Consider the following 27,471-nt stretch of genomic DNA (forward strand, 5'->3'; position numbering starts at 1 on the left):
TGAAGTGGGTGACAGATCATCTGCTTATAGAGGGGAGAGTATGGTATCAGGGTGTAGGAGAGTTGAGGAAGGGATGGAAGAGGTTTGAAATAAGCTAGAAAATAAGAGAGCCAGTTGACCTCATAAGTGAATGGGTGGCACTTGGGAATTTGGTATTAAAGCAAACTGCAGTGCCTGGGCTAGTTTAAAATGTGGGACAGAAAGGTTTGTGTTTCTTCTGTCCTCCTTCCTCCCATCCCCCAGTGTTATTTGATGAGATATTTTTAGCATGAAAAAAAAGGAATTTTCTGACACTCTGACTTCTTTATTTTGAAACTTTTTTCTCTGAAGAGAATGAACATAGGCCTCAGAGTCTTCCTTGTAATAGCGGACAGTTTGCAGCAGAAAGATGGTGAGCCGCCAATGCCAACAACAGGAGTTATTCTTCCCTCAGGAAACACTCTGCGTGTAAAGAAAATTTTTCTCAATAAAACCTTGACAGATGAAGAGGCAAAAGTCATAGGTTAGTGTTAACTGGAATAAGTAAATAATACAGTTTAATATTCTTTTGTGAAAGGTTATGATCAAATCTAAAATGTATTATTGCCTGTGTAAATGTATACATACGTGTATATATTTGCCTATGAAAGTATATATTTGCCTAGTTATTCCAGTGTACAGAGTGATTCAAAAATGAATACTTTTTTTATAATATCCATAAGTTGTTATGTTAAAAGTCTTGTTAAATATTTTCTCACAGGATACTATTCACTGCATTTTGTCCTTCCTTCAAATTAATTTCAGTTGTGTGCATAATTTTTCACATTTTCTCCAATATACTGAAGCAAATTATCAGGGAGAATAGTATGTCAAAGTCAGAACTCCTTCCTTTGTAACAAAAATAAGCTAATGTAATTTAAAGGTTGTGATGGGCTTTTATTTTTTTTTACAGAAAATAACTGTAACTATTCTTTATCTAATTTTTGACATTTTATAACTGTGAAGTTCCCCCCCGCCCCCCCCAGGAATGTCTGTTTACTACCCTCAAGTGAGAAAAGCGTTAGACAGCATTCTCAGACATTTGGACAAAGAAGTTGGGAGACCAATGTGTATGACTAGCGTGCAGATGTCTAATAAGGAGCCTGAAGATATGATTACGTATGTAGTCAATTACTTCTCTTCATTGCTATTTCCGTTTTCATAAGTAAAGTGGGTCGCTTCTTGCTTGTTTCCTTCCTTTCTCTAATGGATTTCGCCCCTGTTGCCATCTGCGGCAGTTTTTAATACAGCGATTCCTCCCACAGGCTCAGTTTTACTCTTGAAAGTGCTGTCAAACCAGTACAGATAGCAAAAGTCATCCTGGATCCGTCCAGTTTGTTGTCAGTGTTGAGCCCTTATACTTATTCTGTGAGTGAGAGATAAATGCTAGTGACCGCAGATGTGTGTGGACATGGTTGGTTTATTAAGTCAAACAAATGCTGTTATTTCCAGAGCCTTGTTCAACAAAAAAAGAAAACCTGAAAATCTCCTGGGAACTGAGGGTACAGAGGGGAATAATGTATGAGTGGCTTTTTGTGTGAGAAACTGTACCTCATCTCACCCCGATCCCACTGCCAGCACTGCTTGTCAACCCATGTTTTTTTCCCTTATTGTTAGGGACTTCCTCCTCAGGAAGATATATTTTATGGCAATAACTTCTTTTACTTGCTAGGAAATATCTACATATTCTTTGTAAGTGGACTTTTTTTAAGGTGTTAATATCTGCATTGTACATCTTAGATAACCAAATTGGATATTGGCTCTCTCAATTAATGCATAGTTATTATATACTAGAAAATGTTAATATCTCTGAGAGTTTCTCCAATGTGAAGTTTTTTTTCTTGCATTACTTTCTCTGGGAAGTCTTCATCCTTTTTGTCACACTTTCCTCATTTCTGCCTGTAAATTTGCCCTCACTGAGTTCCTCTGGCTGTGTATGTAGCATCTTCAATGACGGCAGTGGCAGCATTCCCCGGTCAGCTAGTTCTTCTGTAACTCCATTAATATTTGATTGATATTGGGTTGACCAAAAAGTTTGTTTGGGTTTTTCCGTAAGAAAAATTGGCCAACCCAATATTTGACTCCCAGTATTCACTTTTCTTTTCTTCGCTGTACTTTAATCTTTGTTGGCCAGTTTCCTCTTTTGATTATCCATTGTTGTCAAATGCCACCTGAGTTTACCCCTGGAGGCAAGGAATCAACACAACTACATAATTTGCCATGTATGTGTGAACCGAATAACAGATGTGCAGTGACCAATCACGACAGACTTTGAAAAAATTAATGTGATTAAATCACTGGTTATGATCACATCTGTTTTTTTACGTCCTGATTTGTGCACTGAGGAGCTAACAGGGAAGCTTGGCTACGCAATTACTTATAGTTGATGGTAACGGAAAATTGAAGCACATTGTTGGAGACTGGTATTATTTAACTAAATTGTGGTAACTGAAATTCATGTGTGTTGGAACCAAGCTGAGAAAACTCACTGTATATAAAATCACTAAAAGTAAGTAGTAGTCCATTGCCATGATAATGGATACTGAGCCGAAAACTCTTAAAACATCCAAATTCTTGTCTATATAAGAATTATTTTATTGGGCCAATTGAAGGATAATTTGGGTAAAATAAATTAACAGCTTCCCCTTGAAATGTAGACCAAAATAAAAACCAGTATCTAAAAGGTTAGATATTTAAAATAAATAAAATCATTGAATAAACTAGGGGAAAATACAGAAGAATTAAATTGTATCAAGCCTCTGGAGGAACCAGGATTTTCAAAACTTCACATATTTTATTACATAAAAATTTTAAATATGTTTGTGTGTGTGTGTGTGTGTACGTTCTGAAGTAAAATAAAAAGACAAGAAAAAACAACTCCAGCAGTAGTATATGAGAATGTCTGTTCTCTAAAACCCTTGTTAGTATATGATATTAAGAGAAAGAAAAAATTTTGTTGATTTTATAGACCCCCCCAAATAACTAATATTTGGTTATTTAATGTCAATTTTATTATTTTAATAATTAAATATTATCAAAGGTTAAATATTATGTATTTAATTCTATTTGAAACAATTATAATATAAATAATTTACTTAAATAATATTTATTATTTAAACATAATAGTTGTTATACTTGTTTTTAATTACTGAAAACCTTTTTTGCTGGCTACCTGTGTTTTTTTCCTGAATTATCCATATACTCTTTTCTGCATTTATAAACTGATAATTATTTACTGGATTTGTATATGCTCTTTTTATAATAAATACATTAAACTTTTGGAGGTGGGCTCATTTTCTGTAATAATTTTTCCAAGTCTGCTTTCATTGTCTGGTGTATGTAAGAGTCTTCTTATTAAGTCCTCTTGTGATCTGTTTTTCAGGGGGGAAAGAAAACCCAAAATTGATTTGTTTAGAACTTGTATTGCTGCTATTCCAAGGTTGATTCCTGACGGTATGAGCAGAACTGACCTCATTGAATTGTTAGCAAGGTAAATGAGAATTACTGTTTGTGAGGTTACCTTTTATCTCTTTAAATCTCTTTAAATTTCTAATGCACCCCTGTTACTATTATCACTAAAAAAGTAGTGATAAAGACATTTTTAATCCTTTATTTGATAACCTTCTAAACTCCCATTTTGTCTTTTACATTTTGTTAACACTTTCTCCTCATTCATTTTTTGTTGTTGTTGATGAAATTTAATCTCAAGATGTATTTAATGACTTTTATTTAATTTCATGGCAGAGCGGTCAAAGCCTTTCTTTCCCCAGGGAATGAGAGCAACAAATGACCTGATATCCTAAATGTGAAATCCTAAAAGTATCTTTTTTTTTAACATCTTTATTAGAGTATAATTAATTTACAATGTTTTGTTAGTTTCTGCTATATAACAAAGTGAATCAGCTATACGTATACATATATCCCCATATCCCCTCCCTCTTGCGTCTCCCTCCCACCCTCCCTATCCCACCCCTCTAGGTGGTCACAAAGCACCGAGCTGATCTCCCTGTGCTTTGAGGCTTCCCACTAGCTATCTATTTTACGTTTGGTAGTGTCTGTATGTCCATGCCACTCTCTCACTTTGTCCCAGCTTACCCTTCCCCCTCCCTGTGTCCTTAAGTCCATTCTCTACGTCTATGTCTTTATTCCTGTCCTGCCCCTAGGTTCTTCAGAACCTTTTTTTTTTTTAAGATTCCATATATATGTATTAGCATATGGTGTTTATTTTTCTCTTTCTGACTTACTTTACTCTGTATGACAGACTGTAGGTCCATCCACCTCACTACAAATAACTCAATTTTGTTTCTTTTTATGGCTGAGTAATATTCCATTGTATATATGTGCCACATCTTCTTTATCCATTCATCTGTTGATGGACACTTAGGTTGCTTCCATGTCCTGGCTGTTGGAGATAGTGCTGCAATGAACATTGGGGTGCATGTGTCTTTTTGAATTACGGTTTTCTCAGGGTAAATGCCCAGTAGTGGGATTGCTGGGTCGTATGGTAGTTCTCTTTTTAGTTTTTTAAGGAACCTCCGTACTGTTCTCCATAGTGGCTGTATCAATTTACATTCCCACCAGCAGTCCTCACTCATTTTTTAACTGTTAAAGTTCTTCTGGATTCCCCCACAAATCCTATTTTTAAATTCCTTGCCTTTCCATCTAGTAGTGTTTCTTAGGACTTGTATACCATGTTTTCTCTTAACATATGGGCATTATCAGTGTATGACGGCCCCACTGGGCAATTAATTAGTGTGTTAACTCCTACAGTCATTTCTTTAGCACCTAGGGTGATAACCAGGTCTCATTTTCACTTTTTCCTCTTATTTCAGAGGCCATAGCATTCAAGTTTTTATCTCTTTCTTCTACTAGGCTCTGTAAATGAGTAAATAACATGACATCCAAACTTAAATACCAGCTCCCAAAAGTAATTCTAAGTTGAGGTGATGGCCTTTCGAAAAAGGCCATGTCGGAAAAGGCTATGTTGACATAGTTGGGGATTCTCTTTAGATAAGGGGTCGGCAAACTTTTTTTCTTAAAGGACCAGATAGTAAATATTTTAAGATTTGCAAGTCACGTGGTATCTGTCACAGTTACTCATCTTTGCCACTGTAGTGCAGAAGCAGCCACCTGTGAAGGCTCCTGGCTGGATTTGGCCCTTGAGCCATAGTTTGCTGGCCCCAGCCTAAAGGGAAAACCAAGTGCAAAGACTATCAGGGCAGTGATACTTGATCACATTGAAAGATGTTTACTGCTCGCTGGGCACTTATCACTAAGTCTTAAGTTAAATTCACAATGAATAAACAGTTAATAGACCACTCCAGCAACCTTGTCTACCTCCTTGAAAACACCTAGCATTTCACACACCCGCGCACTACCTATCCTCCGCGGTTGTGGGTTTCACTCAGGCCTTGAATGGTATTGGTCTCTTAGGATTATGAGGAGAAGAAAGGGGTTACTTTTTTTTTTTTTTTTTCGTACGCGGGCCTCTCACTGTTGTGGCTTCTCCCGTTGCGGAGCACAAGCTCCGGACACACAGGCCCAGCAGCCATGGCCCACGGGCCCAGCCGCTCCACGGCATGTGAGATCTTCCCGGACCGGGGCACGAACCCATGTCTCCCGCATTGGCAGGCGGACTCTCAACCACTGCGCCACGAGGGAAGCCCAGAAAGGGGTTACTTAGAAACTTTGCACCATGAGATAAATTCATCCCTTCCCACTCTGTCTCTTAACTCTTGCTGTAAATTAGATTGCAGAGTTATGAAGTTCTTGTCAGTGTTAGGGAGGGAAAATAAGTTTTAATTATTTATAATGCTATTCCTTGGGAAAGCAGTAAACAACTCTCATCCAATTCCACTCTTACTCCTCCCACCTCAGTTTAACTCACCTACATCTTTGTGGACGGCAGTCCATATCCCCCACCAAAATGAAATTGCATCTCCAAGGGGCAGGGGTAGAGGAGCCTTGTAGAGGAGCAAATATCTCGACAGTGATTGACAGTTTGCTTTGCTATTTATAATACTTTGCTTCTTTCCCCTGTGGTATTCAGTTACCAGTTAGTCTATTTTGGCAGAAAGAAAGATTCGAGGGTCTGCTTACTTTGTCCCCAACTCCTATCATTTGGAATTGTGATGTCTAAATCTTATTTACTTAGAAATAAAGTAAGCAAACAAACAAAGCAAAGATACACTGTAAATTTGCAGACCTGTCTGCTGTCTCTAGGGAAGGTCGATTTGTTCTCCTGCCTTGAATTCTTCAGGCACCATTCTCTTCATGGCTATACCCCAAGTCACACAGATAGGTGTAAATTTGTGGATTTAAGAGATGTTAAAATGACCTTTAAAGCCAGCAGCACAGAGTCAGTCACTCTCCTAGCCCACAGTATCGCCTTTGGTGCCACTATCAGAGACAGAACACTGGGCTAGAGACCCTTGATCTGACCACATGTGGTACTTCCAGTGCGCTGCTCTAACTGCTGCTGCTTCGTGGCTCACTCCTGGGTCTCTGTAGCTGTAATACATTTTCTCCTCAGTCTCATGGTCAGTTGAATGTTGGCTTAGTGAAGACCAGAACTGAGCTCAGCAGGGTGAAGACTGGTATCTCCTCTCACATAAATCATTGCAGCTCTCTACCTCTTTCATTGAGGATATTTCCATCTTTCCAGCTGCCCAAGCATGTAACTGTGGCATACTTTTTAATACACCTGCTTTTCTTTATTCATTCAGGCTGTTTCTAACTCTGATGCATGTGTCTTGATGGTCAATCATGAAAATAATACTCTACCGCCCCCAACGGAAACTCATATTCATATAGCATTATATATTGGTAGCTTCACTGCTGCAGCCATGTTTTATGATTTTCTTGTTTATCATTCTCTTCTTTAAGTTCCATTAAACTCCTTTAACTAATATTAATTCATGTCCTCATATTGTATTGATGTCTTTAAAAGGTAATTATATATAGCCTCTCCTATAATTTATTTAGACTTAAACTCTTTTGGTTTTTTTTTTTTGTGTTTTTAGACTTAAACTCTTGAAGACCTTATGGGTTCGTTTGACACTTTTTTTTTTCATTTTCTTTCTAGGCATACCCCATTTATGAAGTTACTCCTAAATTTATTCTCATTTTCACTGTCAAGAATTATTTCTGTTAAACTGATTCCATCTTGATTTGTTGTATTTCTTCCTTCACAATCAGCCCGTCTTATGTTTAACTGTAACCTCAGCAGCATGAAAGGAATGATAGAGATAAATCATGTCCTTTCCAATAAAGGACTAAATAAATATGAGCTAGCGCTAAGGTATTATATGATTGGACGTAATTTTTGATTGATTATAGGATAACATACGGCATTTTAAGGATTAAAGAATTTTTTTATGTAATTCTGATTTGTCAATCTGTGTTTTCTAAAGTACAGCATTTGAATTATGATCAAACTTATTATTCTGAATTATAGTACAAGTACCAACTAATATTAGTAGATTGACGTGTGAATTTAAATAAATGAATATAGTTTAGCATAAAGATGAATATAGCACAAAAAGTGCACATTGGTTCCTATCTTCTTACTTCTTATGAACCAACTGAAAGGATATATTTTTTAAATTCTTAGTTTTACATTTTAGATGATAAAACTCTTTGGAAGGTTTTTGAGGTTTGCTAATGGAATTTTGTTCTTGGTAGGCTCACAGTTCATATGGATGAAGAACTACGTGCTCTGGCTTTCAATACTCTGCAGGCACTAATGCTTGATTTTCCAGATTGGCGGGAGGATGTTCTTTCAGGATTTGTTTATTTTATTGTTCGTGAAGTGACTGATGTCCATCCCACGCTTCTTGATAATGCCGTAAAGATGTTGGTGCAATTAATAAATCAGTGGAAACAAGCAACCCAAATGCATAACAAAAACCAGGACTCACAGGTACCAAACTCTTTTGTAGTGTCTCTTTGTATGTGGTCAGTGGTAGATGACCAATGATGATGTTAAAACATATTGACTTTCTCAAAAACTAAAAGTTTTATTAGTTTTACTTCCTTTCAAAGTGTTTGTAATCCCTTAAGCAGAACTTTCCTGTAGTTTATATATTAAATACATAACATTTGCGTGTCCAACCTTTCCAACTTTCTTTCTTTGGTAATAATTATTTTTAGTTTTTATCTTTATTTATTTATTTAAAATTTTATTTATTTATTGGCCGCATTGGGTCTTCGTTGCTGCACGTGGGCTCTTCTCTCTAGTTGCGGCGAGCGGGGGCTACTCTTCGTTACGGTGCATGGGCTTCTCATTGCGATGGCTTCTCATGTTGAGGAGCACGGGCTCTAGGTGTGTGGGCTTCAGTAGTTGTGGCACGTGGGCTCAATAGTTGTGGCTTGCAGGCTCTAGGGCGCGTGGGCTTCAGTAGTTGTGGCACACAGGCTCAGTCCTTATGGCTCGCGGGCTCTAGGGCACATGGGCTTCAGTAGTTGTGGCACGTGGGCTCAATAGTTGTGGCTTGCAGGCTCTAGGGCGCGTGGGCTTCAGTAGTTGTGGCGCATGGGCTCAGTGGTTGTGGCATGTGGGCTCAGTAGTTGTGGCTCGCAGGCTCTAGAGCGCAGGCTCAGTAGTTGTGGCGAATGGGCTTTGTTGCTCTGTGGCATGTGAGATCTTCCTGGACCAGGGCTGAAACCCGTGTCCCCTGCATTGGCAGATGGATTCTTAATCACTGAGCCACCAGGGAAGTCCCGGTAATAATTATTTTTAAATGAACATAGAAATTAGAGGCAATTCTAGCTCACATTTAGGTTGTTTCCAATATATTTAAAGCTGATATAATAAAAAATTTTGGTAGCCTTTCAGCTGAGTTATTTGATTGTTTTATCAAAGGCACCAGTCCCCATTTCACATTACAGTATGTGTGCTTCTTAACCATAAAAGTTGCTCAAATTATTGATTTGTGATAATGTGTTAAGTCATAGAATCTTGGAATATTAGAGCTGGATCATCTAAGCCAACCCAGCTTCTCAACCTTTAAAGAGCCTACAAATCACAGGGGCCTGAGAATCTCTTTTTGACGAGCTCCTAGGTGATGCCACGTTGCTGGTCCACACTTTGAGTACAAAGAATACCATCCAGTCCCCTCATTTTCCATATAGAAATGTTAGGCCAGTAGTGACTTTAAGTGTCAGCTCTAAGGCATTTACAAAGTAGCCAGAGAGTGATAGAACTTAGGTACAGAATTCCTGTTTAGACTGCCAATTAAATGCTTTTTTCACTATGTGACTATGACATTTTTATAAATTAAATGTTATTTAAATTTCTTGAGCTGAGACAGACCTATAGCCGTCATTTTTATGATTTGCTTTACTCTTTAGTAATTGTTTTACTAGAATGTCTATACATACATATATTTTCTAACTTCTGTTTACTTTTCAAGCATGGTATGGTTAATGGAGCTTCTCATCCCCCTCCTCTGGAAAGGAGCCCGTGTTCCAATGTATTCCATGTGGTCGAAGGGTTTGCACTTGTCACTCTCTGTAGCAGTCGACCTGCCACTAGGAGATTAGCTGTCAGTGTCCTTAGAGAAATACGGGCTTTATTTGCACTTTTGGAAATACCTAAGGTAAGATTTAGACATCTCATCCAGCTACCTAATGAAAGTACTTAAAAACTCCTTTTGTCCATCCTTATTCCATTTCTGTTTTTACCGACAGGGATAATTTACTTTATAACAAGATCTTTTTGACAGGGTCTAAGCTCACCCACCTGCCCTCGATTCCATTTGTAACAAATAGGGCTAAAGTGAGTTTTAATGTTTACCTAGGTTTGACGGCTTTTCTGAAACATTCCTAAACTTTTTTAGACATGTGATATCTTTTTTATAGGGTGATGACGAATTAGCCATAGATGTGATGGACAGGCTGAGCCCATCCATTCTTGAGAGCTTCATCCATCTCACTGGGGCCGATCAGGTAACTTTAATGATTTTGTGCTATTCAATCGTGTGTTGGAACTTAAGACATACGTATATACATGAGTTTCTTTTACAAATGTCATGCATTAGAAAGTATTTTTGAAAATGGTAAAGGGCTTTAAAAATAAAAAATACTTTTAAAAAAGTGGCATACACACACACAAAGTGGCACTAGTTTATGCTATGGTCAGTACTCTTCCCACAGAAATAAAAATATTTCATCTTTGTAAAATTCCAACCATTCCAATCTAAAAAATTTCTCTTAAGTCTGAAGCTGCTGTCAACTACTGTTTGCTATTTATTACAGTATATAATATTCTTGACCTATATATGCTGGTTAAAAGGCTATGGGGAAAATTTTTGTTGAAATTCGAAGCAAAATATTGCGCTCTGCACCTTCAGTAACTGTATTTGTTTGCTTTGCCACGTAAATTTAAGTGCATAGAGTAAATATATAGTATTTTATGCCCGAGTCATATGTAATTTGACTCATTAAGATGCAGAAAAACACTTTGTCAACACATACATAAGAAAGCTGATGCCAACTTTCTTAGTTTGGCTTGGGGGAAGAAAAGGTCATATATCAAGATTTCAAAACTGATATAAGAATAACCATCACACTTTACCACTTGAAATTATTTTCTTCCCGTTTTGGAATAGCTGGACAAGAGGTTTCTGTGCTTTCCACATAACACTTGGCTCTCATACCTCACGAGTTATATGTAACCAAGAGAGATATTAATAAATTTTATAAACCTAAGAGATGGTTATAAGTATGTGCAATTTAAAGCATTCTGTTTGGGCTTCCCTGGTGGCGCAGTAGTTAAGAGTCCGCCTGCCGATGCAGGGGACACGGGTTCGTGCCCCGGTCCGGGAAGATCCCACGTGCCGCAGAGCGGCTGGGCCCGTGAGCCATGGCCGCTGAGCCTGTGCGTCCGGAGCCTGTGCTCCGCAACGGGAGAGGCCACAGCAGTGAGAGGCCTGCGTACCGCAAAAAATAAATAAATAAATAAAAATAAATAAAGCATTCTGTTTTAGATTATTAACCATGAATTGAGAAATGGATGGCTGTCTCTAGTGCCTAAAACAGTGCCTGACTCGGAGCAGGTACTTTATGAATATCTGTTGAATGATCGAGTGAATTGGGCCTCTGTTCAGTTTAAGACTCCGGTTTTTGTTGTTGTTTTGTTGTCATTGTTGTTGTTTGAATCATAAGTAATTTGCTCTTAAGGTAAGTCTTTATCTCTTCAGTATAAGAGCTTTGAATATTATTGAGCAAATATTTGAGAATATGTACCTCTGGAGAGGAGCCCATTTCCCCGTCTGTTCCACTTATGCATATATAGGGCACATCAGCATGAAAGTCAGTGGTTCATTTTTGAGTTCTCTAGCAGCTTCAGTATGCCCGTGAAAGCTGCATATTCATACATGAATTACATAAGTAGTGGTTCTTAAACTTTTTGGTTTATGGATCTTTTTTGAGACTAACACAAACTATGGAATCTCTCTCCAGAAAATTGCATGTACACATGTGCACGAAACAGCTTATATGCAGTTTCAGGAATTCTCTGCTCATATTACCCCTGTTTAAGAACCTCTGTTCCAGAAACTAACAATAGGCCACTTATAGTTAAAAGCAATTTATATGGCAAAACTTTGAAAGTTGTTGAAATATACAATAATCAATTGGTTTTGTTTTTTTTATCTGCCTAGACTACTTTGCTGTATTGCCCTAGCTCAATAGATTTACAGACATTAGCAGAATGGAACTCTTCTCCTATTAGCCACCAGTTTGATGTGATTAGTCCATCGCACATATGGATATTTGCACATGTGACCCAAGGCCAAGATCCATGGATTATAAGTCTCTCCAGTTTTTTAAAGCAAGAAAACCTTCCAAAACACTGCCCTACAGCTGTGAGCTATGCTTGGATGTTTGCATACACAAGACTTCAGTTGTTATCCCCACAAGTTGATATAAAGTAAGTTGTTTTTCTAGTGCAGGTTTTAAAATGTATAGACTGTCAGCCTTCATAAGGTATGCATTTGAAAAGTTCTACAAATTGGAAATCCCATAAATAACATGCCATAACATACTGGTATGTGAAGAAGGGAGATGAAAGTTGTAAAGGATCCAGTCTCATTATCCTTTCATTCTTTTCGTATAATTTGGTCTCACCAATTTGTAATCGTTCATTTACTTAATAACACACTGCTTGGTACGTAGTTTGTGTCCAGTGAATGAAAGAATTAATGAGGAAATCATCCGAAGATGAATATGGTTGCGAGTATAGATAAGTTTGTAGATAAAGGGTGAGAAGTGAAGGGAAACTGAGTTCAGTGACCTTACTTTTCCTGACAACACTGTAAGGAAGGCCGTCCACTGTTAGGGATTCGTGATAATGACATTGGTTTTAGTTCTGAGGATAATGGCAAAGAGTTGGAGTAACTGGTGATGTGATGGAGAGTTGATCAAGGCTTTATAACTGCAGGTTAGTCTTGCTCTTAAATTTTAAAGAGAATTTATTTGAGTTTGGGTTCCTGATTTCACCTTATCCAATATGCATGGCATGAGTCCTCCTGTCATATAACTTGACCATATAAACCCAACACCTGGATAAACTTAACACCTTCAGCTCATATTAAAGCCTGCACAGGGCTTCCCTGGTGGCGCAGTGGTTGAGAGTGCCTGCCGATGCAGGGGACACAGGTTCGTGCCCTGGTCCAGGAGGATCCCACATGCCGCGGAACGGCTGGGCCCGTGAGCCATGGCCGCTGAGCCTGCACGTCCGGAGCCTGTGCTCCGCAACGGGAGAGGCCACAGCAGTGAGAGGCCCGCGTATCGCAAAAAAAAAAAAAAAAAAAAAAAAATACTGCACAAACCTGGCTTCTCCAGTCTGTACTTTCTCCCTTACTTTCTATCAGTGCTATCCATGTACTTTATGTTGGAGCCAAAATAAACCTCTCAGAGTTCACTGAATGTGGTCTGCAGTGTCTATTCCGTGAGTTTTTGTTCACATGAACCTAGAATGCCTTTTGTTTTCTTTATGCCCTGCCCATATCTGACGCATCGCAAATTCCACCTTATTTTTAAAGCCTTCTCTTATATCTCCAACCCAGAGTAATTATTTCTTCTTTTGCATTTGTGTGTATCTATATATACATTTATATATATAAACATATATATATACACACACACATATATTTTTTGTTTTTGTTTTTACTGTTTATATATACACATACATGTTAATTATATATCTATGTAGATTCTCAGGTATTGTGTATTGGATGCTGGTTTTTTAAAGAAGATTGACACATGCCACCTTGTGTAACATTTATGAACTTATTTAGTGTCCTTTAATTACCATATTTTAAATTATAAGCGCCTCTCCTACCACCATTCCCTATATCCCCTTTCTGCTCTATTTTTCTTCATCAAACTTAGTGCCATCTGACATTGTTTTATTTCTCTATTATATATCTCTCCTAGCACAAATGATGGCAGTGATTTTCATTTTTTTAGCAGGTTTCTGTTTTTGTTTTTTTTTTACTGCTGTCACAGTGCTCTGAACATTTTTAAGATACTGAGAAACGACGAATCAGTGAAACGATACGTATTATTTATCAATAGATTATAAATCTATTGAAGGTGAGGAATAAAGCTTAGTATTTTCCCTGTCTTTGTTTTGCTCTCAGTCCTTAATCCCAACAGAATTTTTGGTATTTGGAAAGATTTATGGAATTGTTCCAGAATATCTTATTGGTCTAATCTCTCAAAACAGAAATTTGATAGAAGCCTTAAAAATGTAGATATTCTAGGGAAGGGTAAGCTGAGACAAAGTGAGAGAGAGGCATGGACATATATACACTACCAGATGTAAGGTAGATAGCTTGTGGGAAGCAGCCGCATAGCACAGGGAGATCAGGTTGGTGCTTTGTGACCACCTGGAGGGGTGGGATAAGGAGGGAGGGAGATGCAAGAGGGAAGAGATATGGGGATATAAGTATATGTATAACTGATTTACTTTGTTATAAAGCAGAAACTAACATACCATTGTAAAGCAGTTATACTCCAATAAAGATGTTAAAAAGAAATGTAGATATTCTTTGACTCTGCAATTCCATTTTCAGGAATTTACTCAAGAAAATAACAAAACATTTATTATAATTAAGCATATATCCAAATGTATAGTGTTGTGTATAATAGGGGAAAATTACTATTAGCTAAAATATCTGACAGTGAAAGTGTGGCTGTATCAATCATGATAATCTCTCTGATATATGGTCATCAAAAATGATGTCATGGAAGTATATTAATTTACATGGAAGATGTTTAAATATATATGTTAAGTATAAAAAAGCATGTACAAAACAAATGAAACAATATTCAGTTTTTATTAAATGAAAGAGATGTATTTATGCCTTTATTTTAATGTATATGAGTTGAAGATATGTAGAAGACTTAACAGTGCTTATTTTGGCATAGGATTAAAGGTGATTTTCATTCTGTTTTCACTTTTTTTCCCTACGTGGAGCATGTATAACAAGTTATACAATGTGACCTGATAAAATACTAGCTGTACTCACAGAAATAATAGATTAGGTTAAAATGATCCTATAATGTGTTTTGTTTTTCAATCTAATATTTTATTCATTATATCTTATTCCACCAGGATTCAGTGGTAGTAATAAAAACTGTATGCTAACCATCTCCCCTAAATTGATAGAAATTTAGCTTTAGTTTAAAAACAAAAACTTTTCAAAACATGTATTATTTATGTCTTCCTGTTTTTCTTCTTCTTTTTTTCAGTAGCCCCATCAATGCTAAGAAAGTAAATACTACCACGAGCAGTGACTCCTACATGGGCCTGTGGAGAAACTACCTGCTTCTTTGCTGCAGTGCGGCGACTTCCACGGCATCTTCAACATCTGCGGGTTCCGTGAGGTGCTCTCCTCCTGAGACGCTGGCGTCCACCCCTGATAGTGGCTACAGCATTGATTCTAAAGTAAGTTTTCTGCACCTGCCACCGAATCCAAATGGAAGCATAAAAATAATGTTTTAAAATTTCTTTTTCAGGACAATAAAATAACTTGGTTGAAAAGTGCATTAGTTACTTGGACTAATACTGAAAATAGTTCAAGAAATCCTATTACTATTTTTATGGGTTCTTAGTTGGAATCAATAATGCGTAAAGTTTTTCTTTTAGAATTTCCCTGGATTGTGTAGGGGTACAAATAACTTGATAAGAATAGTGACGTAGTCTTCATGATATGACACAAAATATTATCCGGTAGTTGGAGGAAATTGACAAAACTTAACACCTGGGTGTCTAACTTTAACACTGATGACTCTTTTAGAAGTAATTTTTTTACTCATTTTTACAGATCGAGAGAAATAGGCTGATGGATAAACAGCCTATTATATGATGATGAGTGTCTGTAAGGAATTAAGAGACCTGGAAACCCCACTTCCATTAACGAACTTGTAGCGAGCCATTGGATAAATCGTTTAACTCTTTTAGATTATGTACACCACAAGTGAATTTTGAAACGACTTTCATTCTAAAATGTCACCTATCCATTGTCCTTGACCAAATACTGTTGAAATGTCAAATTATTTAGTTGGATGTACTATCATTAGTGGCTGCGATAAATATAATATTTTTTTTCCAGATTATTGGCATCCCATCCCCTTCATCTTTGTTTAAGCACATAGTTCCAATGATGCGCTCTGAGAGCATGGAAATCACAGAATCCCTTGTTCTAGGTCTTGGCAGGACCAACCCAGGAGCTTTTAGGTAATTATCTTTGCATGTTTTCTCTATGCCCTAAAATAGCAAATGTGGCTCCTTGGAGAGAAGGTGAGGTAGAGTACTTATTATCAGGATAGTTGCATATCAGTCCTGACTTTTACCAGCTAATTAGCCATTTAACCTTTAACAGGTTATTTACTTTATCTGAGCCTTTATTTCCTCATTTTGATTGAGTAAATAACACAATATTTTCTTCAAAGAATGATTATGGAAATCAAATATATATTATACATAAATACGTTCTAGAAATTATAAAGTGCCGTGTAAAGTTGTAATATTTTCCTACCTGATTTATTTACACACTGATTCTGTTAGTTTATAATCTTGATCTGTTGCTTAAAACTGTAGGTTTTTTTCCCCTTCTTGTTCAAGAGAATGACTATTCTTAAAATAAGTATTTATGTACATATTTTATATTATTCTTGGTGTTTTTGATAGTCATAAAGCAAATTCTTCATTTTTGCCTGAGTTTCTGCTTTGTTGTTGCCTGATGGATCCTGACTTTATTCTTTTGAGGTTGTCCTCCATTGATATGGGGTGATGTTTGATGTTTTGTCTCCAAGATAACATGTACAACAGAGAATAGGTTAATAAATTGTAATATGTCTGTAGGTGTGGGATAGCATTCATTATAAATGAAGTGTTGGAAGATAATTTTATGACAAGTAAACACACGATCGTGCTAATAGAAAAAGTGAGATACAAAAATGATCTCAATTTCTTAAAAAACAAATCCCCATAAATAGAAACAATTCTGAGGCAGATACTTTAAATGTCTGCAGCAGTTTCTATACATGATGAAATCGTGGATGGATTTTATTTTCTTCTTATTTTTTTGTTTTTTCCCAATTTTCTACAACGAGTACATTTGCAATTTAAAATCAGAATATAAGCAAAACAACAAAAAGATTATTTTCATGAAGTTCATACCCTTTGACCCATTAATCTCCTTTGTAAGGATTAATCCTACAGAGATAATCAGAAATGAAATCAAAGATTAGTGTACAAAGATGTTCACTGGACAGTATTTATTTAAAAAGTTAGATAAAATTTAATGAAACAGTAATAACTGAAAATGGTTAGGAAAATTATCAGTACTAGAGCATTATGAATTAATTAATGGCATGTGAAAGTGGTTATTGCTAGTGTTAATTAAAGAAAAAGGGATACTATTTTATATATGTTGGAGTTTCAACTATGTAAAATGTATGTGGGTTGAAAATGATTGAACAGATTGTATTTATCTCTACAAATTAGAATAGGTGGCCTATACCATTTTTTCTGTTTTCCAAATGTCCTACAGAGTGCATGTTATTTCCCAATCAAAACAAAACAAAACAGGGAATTCCCTGGGGGTCCAGTGGTTAGGACTCCACGCTTTCACTGCTTAGGGCCTGGGTTTGATCCCGGATCGGGGAGCTAAGATCCCACAAGCTGCGCGGTGTGGCCAAAACCAAACCAAAGCAAACAAACAAAAATACAATAAAAATTGTGTTTAAAACAGTAGGATCAGGGTTAACACTTGTTAGTTTACATCATTATATTAATATTTACATATTTCTACATGTCAGATTATATATTTAGCTATTAATTAAATGAATGAACATCATTTTTCTTCTAGGGAACTAATAGAGGAATTACATCCCATAATTAAAGAAGCACTTGAACGAAGGCCAGAGGTAAGCTGTGTAGTTTTCTAGCATTAAATATTTATTTGGCAAACGCTTAAAACTGGCTTCTCTATTCTATACAATATAACAAAAGTTAGAAGTTCAGAAGTAAATAAGTAAATAAGTCTAGTGCAGTTTTCAACATTTTAAAAATGTGTAGAACTCTTTCCCCCGCCCCAACAGGAGGTCCTACTCAGAAACCCATTCTGTAATACAGATATATAATTGCTCTACCTGAAGTTAGGATGGTCAGAGTCTGGATTGGAGCCCGCTAACCTTCTCTGTAAACGACCAGATAGTATTTCCATCTTTGCAGGCCATCCTGTCTCTGTTGCAGCTACTCAGTTTTGCTGCCTAGACAACTAAACAAGTGGGTGTTGCTCTGTAGTCCAATAAAACTCTGTTTATAGTTACTGGCAGCAGTGGGTCAGATCTGGCCTGAGGACTGTGTTTTGCCAAGCCCAGGTCTAGATCCCCAAATCTACACATGAGGTTCAGAGCAACTTTCAGAAGCCACATGTCTTTTGGGACAGATGATATGTAATCCATAATTATAACAATTATTCTGCACTCAAATAAAGTCATAGATAAAGGGTTACATGAGCTACAGAGGAGAAAGCCTCTGATTCTGCCCGTGGTGTAAGAGAATGCTTTATAGGTGAAGCATGACATTTGAGGTGAATTTTTGAAGCATAGTCCCCAGTGGACAAGCAAGGGAAAGACATTCTAGGTAGAGGAACGGCATTTGCAAACTTTATTTAAAAATTTTGGACATTGCAGATTTTTCTTTGTAATTATGTCATGGGGAAAGTGACTGAATGTTAGGCTGGAAAGCAAAAAAGGAACTATCTTATGAAAGGCTCTTGGTTTCAGCTTTATCCAGTAGACCAGTGGCAGTGCCCCATATGGCAGTGGAATCTGAGAATTCGCTGGGAGAGCTTGCTAAAGATTATAGATTCCTGGGCCTATTCAATGAGAATCCCTGGAACAGAACTCAGAAATCTATTTTTTACAGCACCTTATATGAATCTGATGTAGAACATTGAATGAGAGTCACTGCTATTAATGTTGGAGATCCTCTGAGGAATTTTAGCAGGAGAGGGAGATGGTGACAATAGCTACTTTTTATAGGGACCTTAAAACAGCATCTGTAATTCTTTACTCCTCGTTTGTAATTCAGCCCTGTGGAGTAGTGATAGTATCTCCATTTTGTAATTGATTAATTTTTGTTTCAGATTGATCGTGTTGGTTACAGTGCAAAATGATTTATTAGAGCGAAGTGGAATTGGAAATAAAATTAAGTAGCAATATTTGTACTTACAAATTTCAGGGCAAAAAGTCATCTTAGCAGGTGAATAGATGTGCACAGTGATGTGCCTTGAATGTATGATATATTTTGAGAGCATTAGATTCACAATCTTTCTATGGACACAAAGTGAAAACAGGTTGACTAAAACTTTGCAAAAATCGTCAAAGATGGTTAAAAAACCATTTCATTCAATATGAATTGCAGCAAACTTCATAACAGCTAAAAGAAACAGTAAATTTAATGAATTGGTTATCCACAAATTGGCCTGCTTTTGGAAGGCAGAAAACTGGATTGTGGACATGAAAGTGAATGACTAATTTTTAATTGCTCTGTATTATGAAAATTATATCATAAATGACATAACGAGCTATAGAAGAAAGTGCTATAGGAGATGATTATATCTTACCATTATATGAGTTTCTGCTAGAAGCAGAATCAAGTTAAGATGTTACAGCTATTACCCTAGGTGTTAGTACTTTGGCCCTAGTAAGACAAACATATTAATTCGTGCCATGATTATCAAAGAAATTTGTTTTTGTTTGTATTTTTGTGTGTCAGAATTGTTAAGTGAAAAACCATGGCATGAGCAAAATCTGTGGGGTTTCTCAGTCCCCTGTGTGATATATTCCCTGCCCTTCTGTCATATTATTTGGGAGTATCTTAGGGATTCTTTACCATCCAAAGGGAACAGTTTACTAAACTGTTTCAGTTCCTCTAAAGTTGTCAGATTAGCAAATCTGACCTAAAAGTAACTGTAAAGTGTAGAATTTTATTTTCTCACCTCATAAGTGTTACTACTGTGTAAAATGTCATTTGATTTTATTTGGCTCGTTAATTTCAGACTATCCACGCATACCTTTTTGATGCAATAGCCACCACAGTGCCCCAAATCTACCTTGCACAAGCAAAATAATGAGCCCCCAAGCTCTAAGACATTCACATTATTCTTTCCAAGTTACACCAGCAACTTTTCTGTCAACTTCCTTGAAGGATTTTTAATTAACATCTTTGTTATCTTTGGAATAGAACATGAAACGACGCAGGCGTCGAGATATTTTACGAGTACAACTGGTACGAATATTTGAACTGCTGGCAGATGCCGGTGTCATTAGTCACAGGTCAGTATTGGATTTTGATTTTTAAAACTTTTTTAAAACTAGGGACTGTAATATTTTTTCTCTGAGGAAATACAGAAAAGCACCTTTGCAACAACAAAAAATCTGTACCACTATAAACATTATTTACCAAAGATGCATCTGGTACATTAACCCATGGCTAAAAAATGTATTGAAGTTCTACCACTGGTACATACTGCTTCAGGCAAAAATTGGGTGTAATGTTCTTATGATTTTAATATTTTGGAGGATCTAGTAATCTAGGCAAGTGGACAGTAGCCTTTTTTTTTTTTTCTTTTGGTGTCCGATCTAACTATGTCTTACCTTGTTCTTAAGATCTATTTCTTCTGGAGTTGTAAAAATCATATGTTTAAAGCCTAAACATTTTAAGGTTTGCAAATTTATTTCAATCAACTATTAATCTATTGTGCTGAGAAAAAGTATGAAATCCAAAGCCATAATTCTTGTTTCCACCCTTTTCAAATAAAAAACATAAAACCTGAGCTTATTGTTGACACTAAGACCATCCCCTCGAGGAAAATTCCATCAGCTTTATGTTGAGAAATAACTATTTCCTTAGGAAGGTAAATGGTGTTGCCTGACCATTGAAGGAGGGAAAAAAAAGGAATCTGACCATTTCCAAAAAGGATAACTGAAAAAAGATCCTGAAGAAAAAAGTAGTAATAATCAAACAAGTGTTGTATTTATTGTTACTTTACCATTTGTCCTGATCATTTTTTCTCAGTGTGCCTAACACCTTTCATATTTAGCATCGAATGCTTTTGACGACTGCTTTCAAAATATAGCTTTAATCAAAGAGAATTTAAGCCATTGATTTACTATGATAGTACATGGAAAACAAATGAAAATAAGAAAAGAGAAACATCACTTTTTTTTTTGTCCTCCACAAAAATAAAACAGTGGAAGTTAGCCAAAGTGAATTTGACACTGAACTTGATGCAAAAAATTAACCTAATACACATCTGAATCCTTTTTTCCTTGATTGCTTTTAATGTAATGTTAGTAACACAGTTGCATGTTTTGTTTTTGGATTTGTCTTTTTTTTTCCCCCCCAAGAGAAATCAATATAAAGTTACCCGTTATGGACTATTATGGACTTTTTATTTTTTTGCTTAAGGAAAAAAAGATGAATTCTGAATGGCAAGACAGCAGGGATCTTTAATTTGTTCACCCAATCGATCCTATGTGCCTGATTCATAGTAGGTACTCAGAGTTTATTCTGGGCCAGGTTATAGTCTACTAAATTGGTTTCCCAGCCACTAAGAAGTCATGACCCAGAGTTTAAAAAACATTCGTTTAAGGAATAAAGGAAAAAATTTCTGAGTGAATATATTCAACATATTTTTATTGTTGTAGACTGATATTTTTAATATGCTCTAGTACCATTGTTGCTTCTTTCTCTTATTTTCATGGCTGTAGGATATTTATAAAAAACTATTCGCAGCTATGAAAAGCATATTTAAAGTCATACATTTTAGAGGTATTTTTCAATTATAACAAGGAGAAGTTAAGCAAATTACTAAAATGCTCTGAAGTAGCTACTGGTCACATGCTTAATAACTGATGGAATAAGACTGGAATCCAGGACTTGTGACTCTAACCAAACGATCCCCCTGCAGTCAGTAGGCTTCAGGCCCAGGACCTTGGCCTCAAAGAGAATCTTACTGTAGAGATTCTTGGGGCAACTGCCAAAGTCTAAAGAGAAGATTTGAAAACCAGCTCTCTTACTTGAATTCTCTTAAATTTTTGTATCCCCGGTAATACCTATGCTAGAATCTTGCTGAGAATAAGTACCTAATGGACATTTGATTGATTATGCTAAAGGTATAATATGAATATGTGGGGCAACTATGCAAACATATAGAATTAGTCTTTCCTCTCTCCACCTTCTAAACTGATCCTCCCTACCCCATCCATGTGTCTGCTTATTTCTTTATTTTAAAAAGCAATATATTTTGATGGAGAGAAAATAACATTTAGCACTCACAATAGGTGATTGAAGTTGGATATGGAATTGAATAAATTACATTGGCAGTTCCTTGATTATGAAGCACCACGTATTTTTATATTTCAGCAAGCCAAAATCTTGTTCATTCAATTTTTTTTATAAGTTGCACAGTGCTACGGCTATGCAAATTTTAATATATATTATTCTTATTTTGATTATTAGGAATTTATTTTGACTTAAATTATAATTTAAAATCACATTTTCTTTACCATGTATTTCCTTTAATATTTTCAGTGCAAGCGGTGGCCTTGATAGTGAAACACATTTCCTCAACAACACTTTATTGGAATATGTAGATTTAACTAGACAACTCCTGGAAGCAGAAAATGAAAAAGACTCTGACACACTGAAGGATATACGATGCCATTTTAGTGCCTTAGTGGCGAATATCATTCAGAATGTTCCAGGTACGATTTTTTAGCTCCTCGAACTATTAATGAATATTAAGAGACCATCGTGTTATTTTCTCCCCCTGAGCTTTTGTAATCGATGTTGACAAGCAACTTGTGAACATATGAAAAATATGTCAGGGTAACACAGATAGCAAGAATTTGTTTTACCTTTGAATTAGTATCAATGACTAGAAATCAAAAAGCAACCCAACACAGGTTTTCAACGACAGTCAAGACACTAACAAAAATTTGAAGAAATCAGTAGAATAAACTCTTTGGACAAACTTGTTCCAGATACAATGAGCGAAGAGCATAATGCTCCAAGTGGTATTTGAGAATAGAATTAACAAGATACATTTGACTAATGGGAGAAGGGTATAGGCACAGAAGTAGAGTATAATAAGGATACAGTGTGACTCATGATTCCTTTAACAGATGTGTGCCTATTATTGAACACATACTACGTGCCAGGTACTGGTTGAGACAGCAGGAAGATTACTATATGCAATTGCATTTTAAAAAGCCATAAATACTTTACAAGTGTAAAAATGTGGTTATAGCTTTTGATATAAAATGTAAATACAAATGTTTCTTTTTCTTTCTATGAAAGAATTAAAGTTACTTTGTTACCTTAAAAAGTATATGCAAAAAAAAAAGAAGTATATGCAAATAGTTGACTTTTAAAGAAAGGCAATGGTTGTATTTTATAGGAGGGTCCTGTAAGCACTTCTTTAGATACATTAATTTCAAGTGCAGAAAACCTATTTTGAACTTTAGGGGCAAATGATGCTATATAGAGGAAGAGAGCCTTTTTTTCCTCTAAATTTTCTGATCTGAATTCGGCTCACTGATGTAAAGATGTAATTTAGTCCATTACTCAACACTTGTCTGCAACTTCCACATTGGTTCATTACGGTACTATTGAGTTTCTTCAACAAGAACTGATGCAGAGAACTTGTAGAATAGATTTTTAAAGTGGAAAGAATCCTTGGAAATCATCTAAACCAGCAGCAAAGGGCAGCAGAATGGGTTTGGACTCCAGGCCTCACACTTTACTACAAGTAGATCAGCTCCCCTGTTGTCAGTTATGTATATCAATATTCCATGTAATGATCCTTTTATAGCTGAAAAGAGCTTATATGGTCCAAAGCCCTCTCTTACCAATGAACCAAGATCCAGAAGTATGTTGTGTTAATGTTTCGGCAAGGTTACCGTGTAGCCAGCAACAGCCCAGGGAGAAGCCAGGGTCCCGACTCTCAGCTCTGTGCCAGCCTTCAGGCAGCATTGTGACTGCCGTGAAATTCTGCTTGCCAAGATGCCGTATTTCATATAACGCTGCATCTCACATAACACTGCACTACATGATGACATGCACTGCAACTTTGTTCCTGTTATTTGCATATATATAAATAATTTCAGTTACTCTGGAGGTTCGCGGTAGGTTAAAATGAAAGCTTTTGCTTTCTTTTTTTATAATATATATTCAGTAACGAAGTTGACATGCGTATTAAGGAAAAAAGAAATGGAAATAATGTTTTCTACCTATTTTTTATTTACAGTACACCAGAGAAGAAGTATTTTTCCTCAACAGAGCCTTCGTCACAGTCTGTTTATGCTGTTCAGTCACTGGGCAGGTCCTTTTAGCATCATGTTTACGCCCTTGGACAGATACAGTGATAGAAATATGCAAATTAACAGACATCAGTACTGTGCACTAAAGGTATTTACCTAGAAATCTGATTTCTTTTTTCTTATGTTAAGAGTGGAGTTAAATTTTTTTGTCTCTCAGTGCCTGGTGTTATAAAACGGATAGGGATTTCTTCAGAGTACCTGAGAGAATATACATTTGCCTGCTGTATTCAAACATTTATACTGTAGGTTTATTTAAATGTACAAAATACAATGCAAAAAAGTTCCAGAATCTACCAAAATTGGGAGCCATTCTCTTAAAGAACTGAGGATTGCCTCAAAGGAATAACTATTTTTTTCCTACTTAAGTACTTACTCTTGGTCTTTTTTTTTTTTTTTCCCTCTTCTCCTCAAATACTGTTCAAACTCCATGTCTTATCTGGTATCACGATATTTTCATACTACTCATAGTAAATTTCTTCATTTCAAAAGTTACTATTTTGCTTTTCTTTATAAAGAAAAAAATTAACGATATTGTGGCTACATAAGCATGAGTAAAATATCCTGCCTCTTCTCATTAAGCAACCAACATTTAACCCTTAAATGTTTTAAATGTAATTCTAATATTATTGTTTGAAGGCTATGTCTGCTGTACTATGTTGTGGCCCTGTTGCAGATAATGTAGGACTTTCATCAGATGGATATTTGTACAAATGGTTGGATAACATTTTGGACTCTCTGGACAAAAAGGTACTTATGACAGTTCCCTTAAAGTTCTACAATCAATTGTCATTGCAGTATTTAGAGTTATCGTATGGCCCACTGAACATATCTTTTTAACATAAGCTAGGTTAGAATTACAGGCAAAAAAAAATATTATGTAAAATTAAATAGGATACCATAAACTACGAGATTTGTAATTCTTATTTAGTACTCATTTGAATAATTTTAATTTCCCTTTTATATTATAGAATTAATACAGTAGTGTGTGTATATATATCACAATAGAGTTCTGAGTCAATAAAAGAATATTAATTGTGGAATACATTGAGCTCCATGGAAAAATACGTTGTTTGCTATGTTTAGTTGAATTTTTTTTGACCACTCTCCAATTAATCATTCTTTCTTGACTTCCTTACTCTCATTCTGCACACACACAGACTTCACAGTTTAAAATAGGACTTAACATTTTTTCCCCTCAGAATAATTTTTCTACTGGGTTATCAAAAACAAGAATAAAGCTTGATAAAAATAACTGGAGAGGTTAATAAATCACTTTCCTGAAAGCACTTAATCACTGTTCATATTCATCAACCACCTCCGGGGCTCTGCTGGAGAAGAGAATTGTACTTCTAAGAGTCTTATATAAAAAGCAGGAGACCAAGCATAATTCTTCCACGTTGGTTTTTCTGCTGGCTGAATAAAATGAGAAAGAGTTGAACAAAAGGAGGCTTGATTTTCGTGATTCAATACAGTGAATATATGCACTATATTATTTTAATTAAAATATAGAGGAGTAGACGAATAATATATCCCTTTCTCTGTTCTGGGCAATTTTGTGACCTTTACTTAGGTTCATCAGTTGGGCTGTGAAGCAGTTACATTACTGCTGGAGCTGAACCCGGATCAGAGCAACCTGATGTACTGGGCTGTGGATCGCTGTTACACTGGTTCCAAGAGAGTGGCAGCTGGCTGCTTTAAAGCCATAGCTAATGTATTCCAGAACAGGTACTCTAGATACTACTGTCTTTCATATTTTATTTAGCTTTCCCTAAAAAAGAAAACCTGTCCTTTTGAACTCAGAAATAATAATGAACCAGTACTTTCTTTCCTTAAGTGCTAACAAAATTTAACCAAATACGGATAATGATCCCCATGCATCTGTTGTACCTAATTGCCTTAAAAACAAAAACAAAAACACGCAGTCATCTCATAGGCTTAGCAGCTGCATGCCTGTAGCCTTCCCTTTATATCATGTTTATTAACTGGTGTGAAAGCCTCTAAACGTTATTTTACCTAACACGTACAGTTTGTCCCTAGGGATTATCAGTGTGACACGGTGATGCTCCTCAATCTGATACTGTTTAAAGCCGCTGATTCTTCTCGAAGTATCTATGAAGTTGCTATGCAACTTTTACAGGTTTGTAAACAAACATTAATTAAAATACATTTTTGCTTGGGATTTAATGAAGCATAATAATCTGTTCTTGCCTTGAAAGTATGCTAACATTCAGCTTTATTTTTAATAGTGGGGTATGGTGTTAATTCCTGATTACCATTAGAAATAGAAGAGTAAAATAATATGGGTCATTTAAGTCTATAAGTCATGCAAACTACTCAGAAATGTCCTGTAGGGGATTATGTACGATACTCTTCCCCTTCCCGCAGCCCCCCTTCTGCTCACCTGTGTGTGCCTCTGTGTGTGTGTGTGTGTGTGTGTGTCTGTGTCTGTGTCTGTGTGTGTGTACTTATAAAAACTGAGTGGTTAAGGCCTATGTGTGCATTTAACTATTTCTGTTCATCAGATAAGAATAATGCGAATCAAATTTGTTTTTGAAAATCAAGTGAAAAGTAATTAGCTCTTTTATGATAACCTTTTATAATATTTCTTTACTAGACTGAGGAAAATAACCTAGAAAGTTAACTTATCAAGTGTGGATATATGATTATATCCATTGATAATGGGGTGTGGTTCTTCACTCTTAACCAAGGGTTAAGAATGGGATTCAAGGAGATGCACATTTTTCCAAAGGGTTTGAAGTGGTATTGAGGCTGGTAGGGACCATCTTAGGAATTATACCCTAATGTTTTTATTAATTAAGAAGAAAGTTGAGTAGTGTAGCTCTTTGTATAGTGTAATGTCAAAAGAATTTTTAGCTTACATTCCATATTTAATCTGTTATTAAATAAGATAGGTTTGAAGAATTTTTTTTCAAGTATACATGTTTTTATGCAGTCATAGTTTTGAATTGGAAAAGTGGTAAATCTTCTTTAAGTAATTGTATATTAAGTCGCTGAAGTTATTTTCAAACTATGCTACTGGCATTCAACAAAGGGAATGTAAAGGCTTGTAAAGAGTTACAGATCTTTTGCAAACATTTCTTGGAATTAGAAATGAGCACCTGAAAAACTTTACAACATATATAACTTTTAAACTGGAATATTTCTTGGGAGAAGATTTTATATTTTTCATTATAGCTGTAATTTAGAGGACCCATAAAAGCTTAAATTAATGGAGTGTGCATTCTTGTAGATCCTGGAACCGAAGATGTTTCGCTATGCTCACAAATTGGAGGTTCAGAGAACAGATGGAGTACTCAGCCAGCTGTCTCCTCTGCCGCATCTGTATTCTGTTTCATATTATCAGTTGTCCGAAGAATTAGCAAGGGCATATCCTGAGCTAACTCTCGCCATATTCTCAGGTATGATCATTGAACTGGTTAATAGTTTTTCTTTAGCAACCATTTTGAGAAAAACTACTTTTAGGAAATTTAAATATATGAAATTTGAGGTTGAATCAAAACCAAACATGTCTTTATATAAGAT

The 27,471-nt window shown here is 36.0% G+C and overlaps 1 protein-coding gene across 7 annotated transcripts in view; it reads left to right on the plus strand.

The window, feature by feature from the left end:
* FRYL (FRY like transcription coactivator) overlaps positions 1–27,471 on the plus strand; it is a 244,266-nt gene that overhangs the window by 149,546 nt on the left and 67,249 nt on the right. For all 7 annotated transcript variants that reach the window (XM_024746667.1, XM_024746666.1, XM_024746671.1 and 4 more), the window contains 17 exons: positions 331–502; positions 1,005–1,137; positions 3,401–3,508; positions 7,702–7,939; positions 9,432–9,617; positions 9,880–9,966; positions 11,682–11,950; positions 14,779–14,974; positions 15,642–15,766; positions 17,403–17,460; positions 19,787–19,878; positions 22,139–22,311; positions 23,856–24,016; positions 24,565–24,675; positions 25,499–25,653; positions 25,966–26,065; positions 27,179–27,347. In XM_024746667.1, coding sequence (XP_024602435.1) covers positions 331–502; positions 1,005–1,137; positions 3,401–3,508; positions 7,702–7,939; positions 9,432–9,617; positions 9,880–9,966; positions 11,682–11,950; positions 14,779–14,974; positions 15,642–15,766; positions 17,403–17,460; positions 19,787–19,878; positions 22,139–22,311; positions 23,856–24,016; positions 24,565–24,675; positions 25,499–25,653; positions 25,966–26,065; positions 27,179–27,347 — 2,533 coding nt within the window. The remainder of the gene's footprint in view (positions 1–330; positions 503–1,004; positions 1,138–3,400; positions 3,509–7,701; positions 7,940–9,431; positions 9,618–9,879; positions 9,967–11,681; positions 11,951–14,778; positions 14,975–15,641; positions 15,767–17,402; positions 17,461–19,786; positions 19,879–22,138; positions 22,312–23,855; positions 24,017–24,564; positions 24,676–25,498; positions 25,654–25,965; positions 26,066–27,178; positions 27,348–27,471) is intronic.

This window comes from Neophocaena asiaeorientalis, unplaced genomic scaffold, assembly GCF_003031525.2.
Source record: "Neophocaena asiaeorientalis asiaeorientalis breed wild unplaced genomic scaffold, Neophocaena_asiaeorientalis_V1.1 scaffold19, whole genome shotgun sequence".
NCBI lineage: Eukaryota > Metazoa > Chordata > Mammalia > Artiodactyla > Phocoenidae > Neophocaena > Neophocaena asiaeorientalis.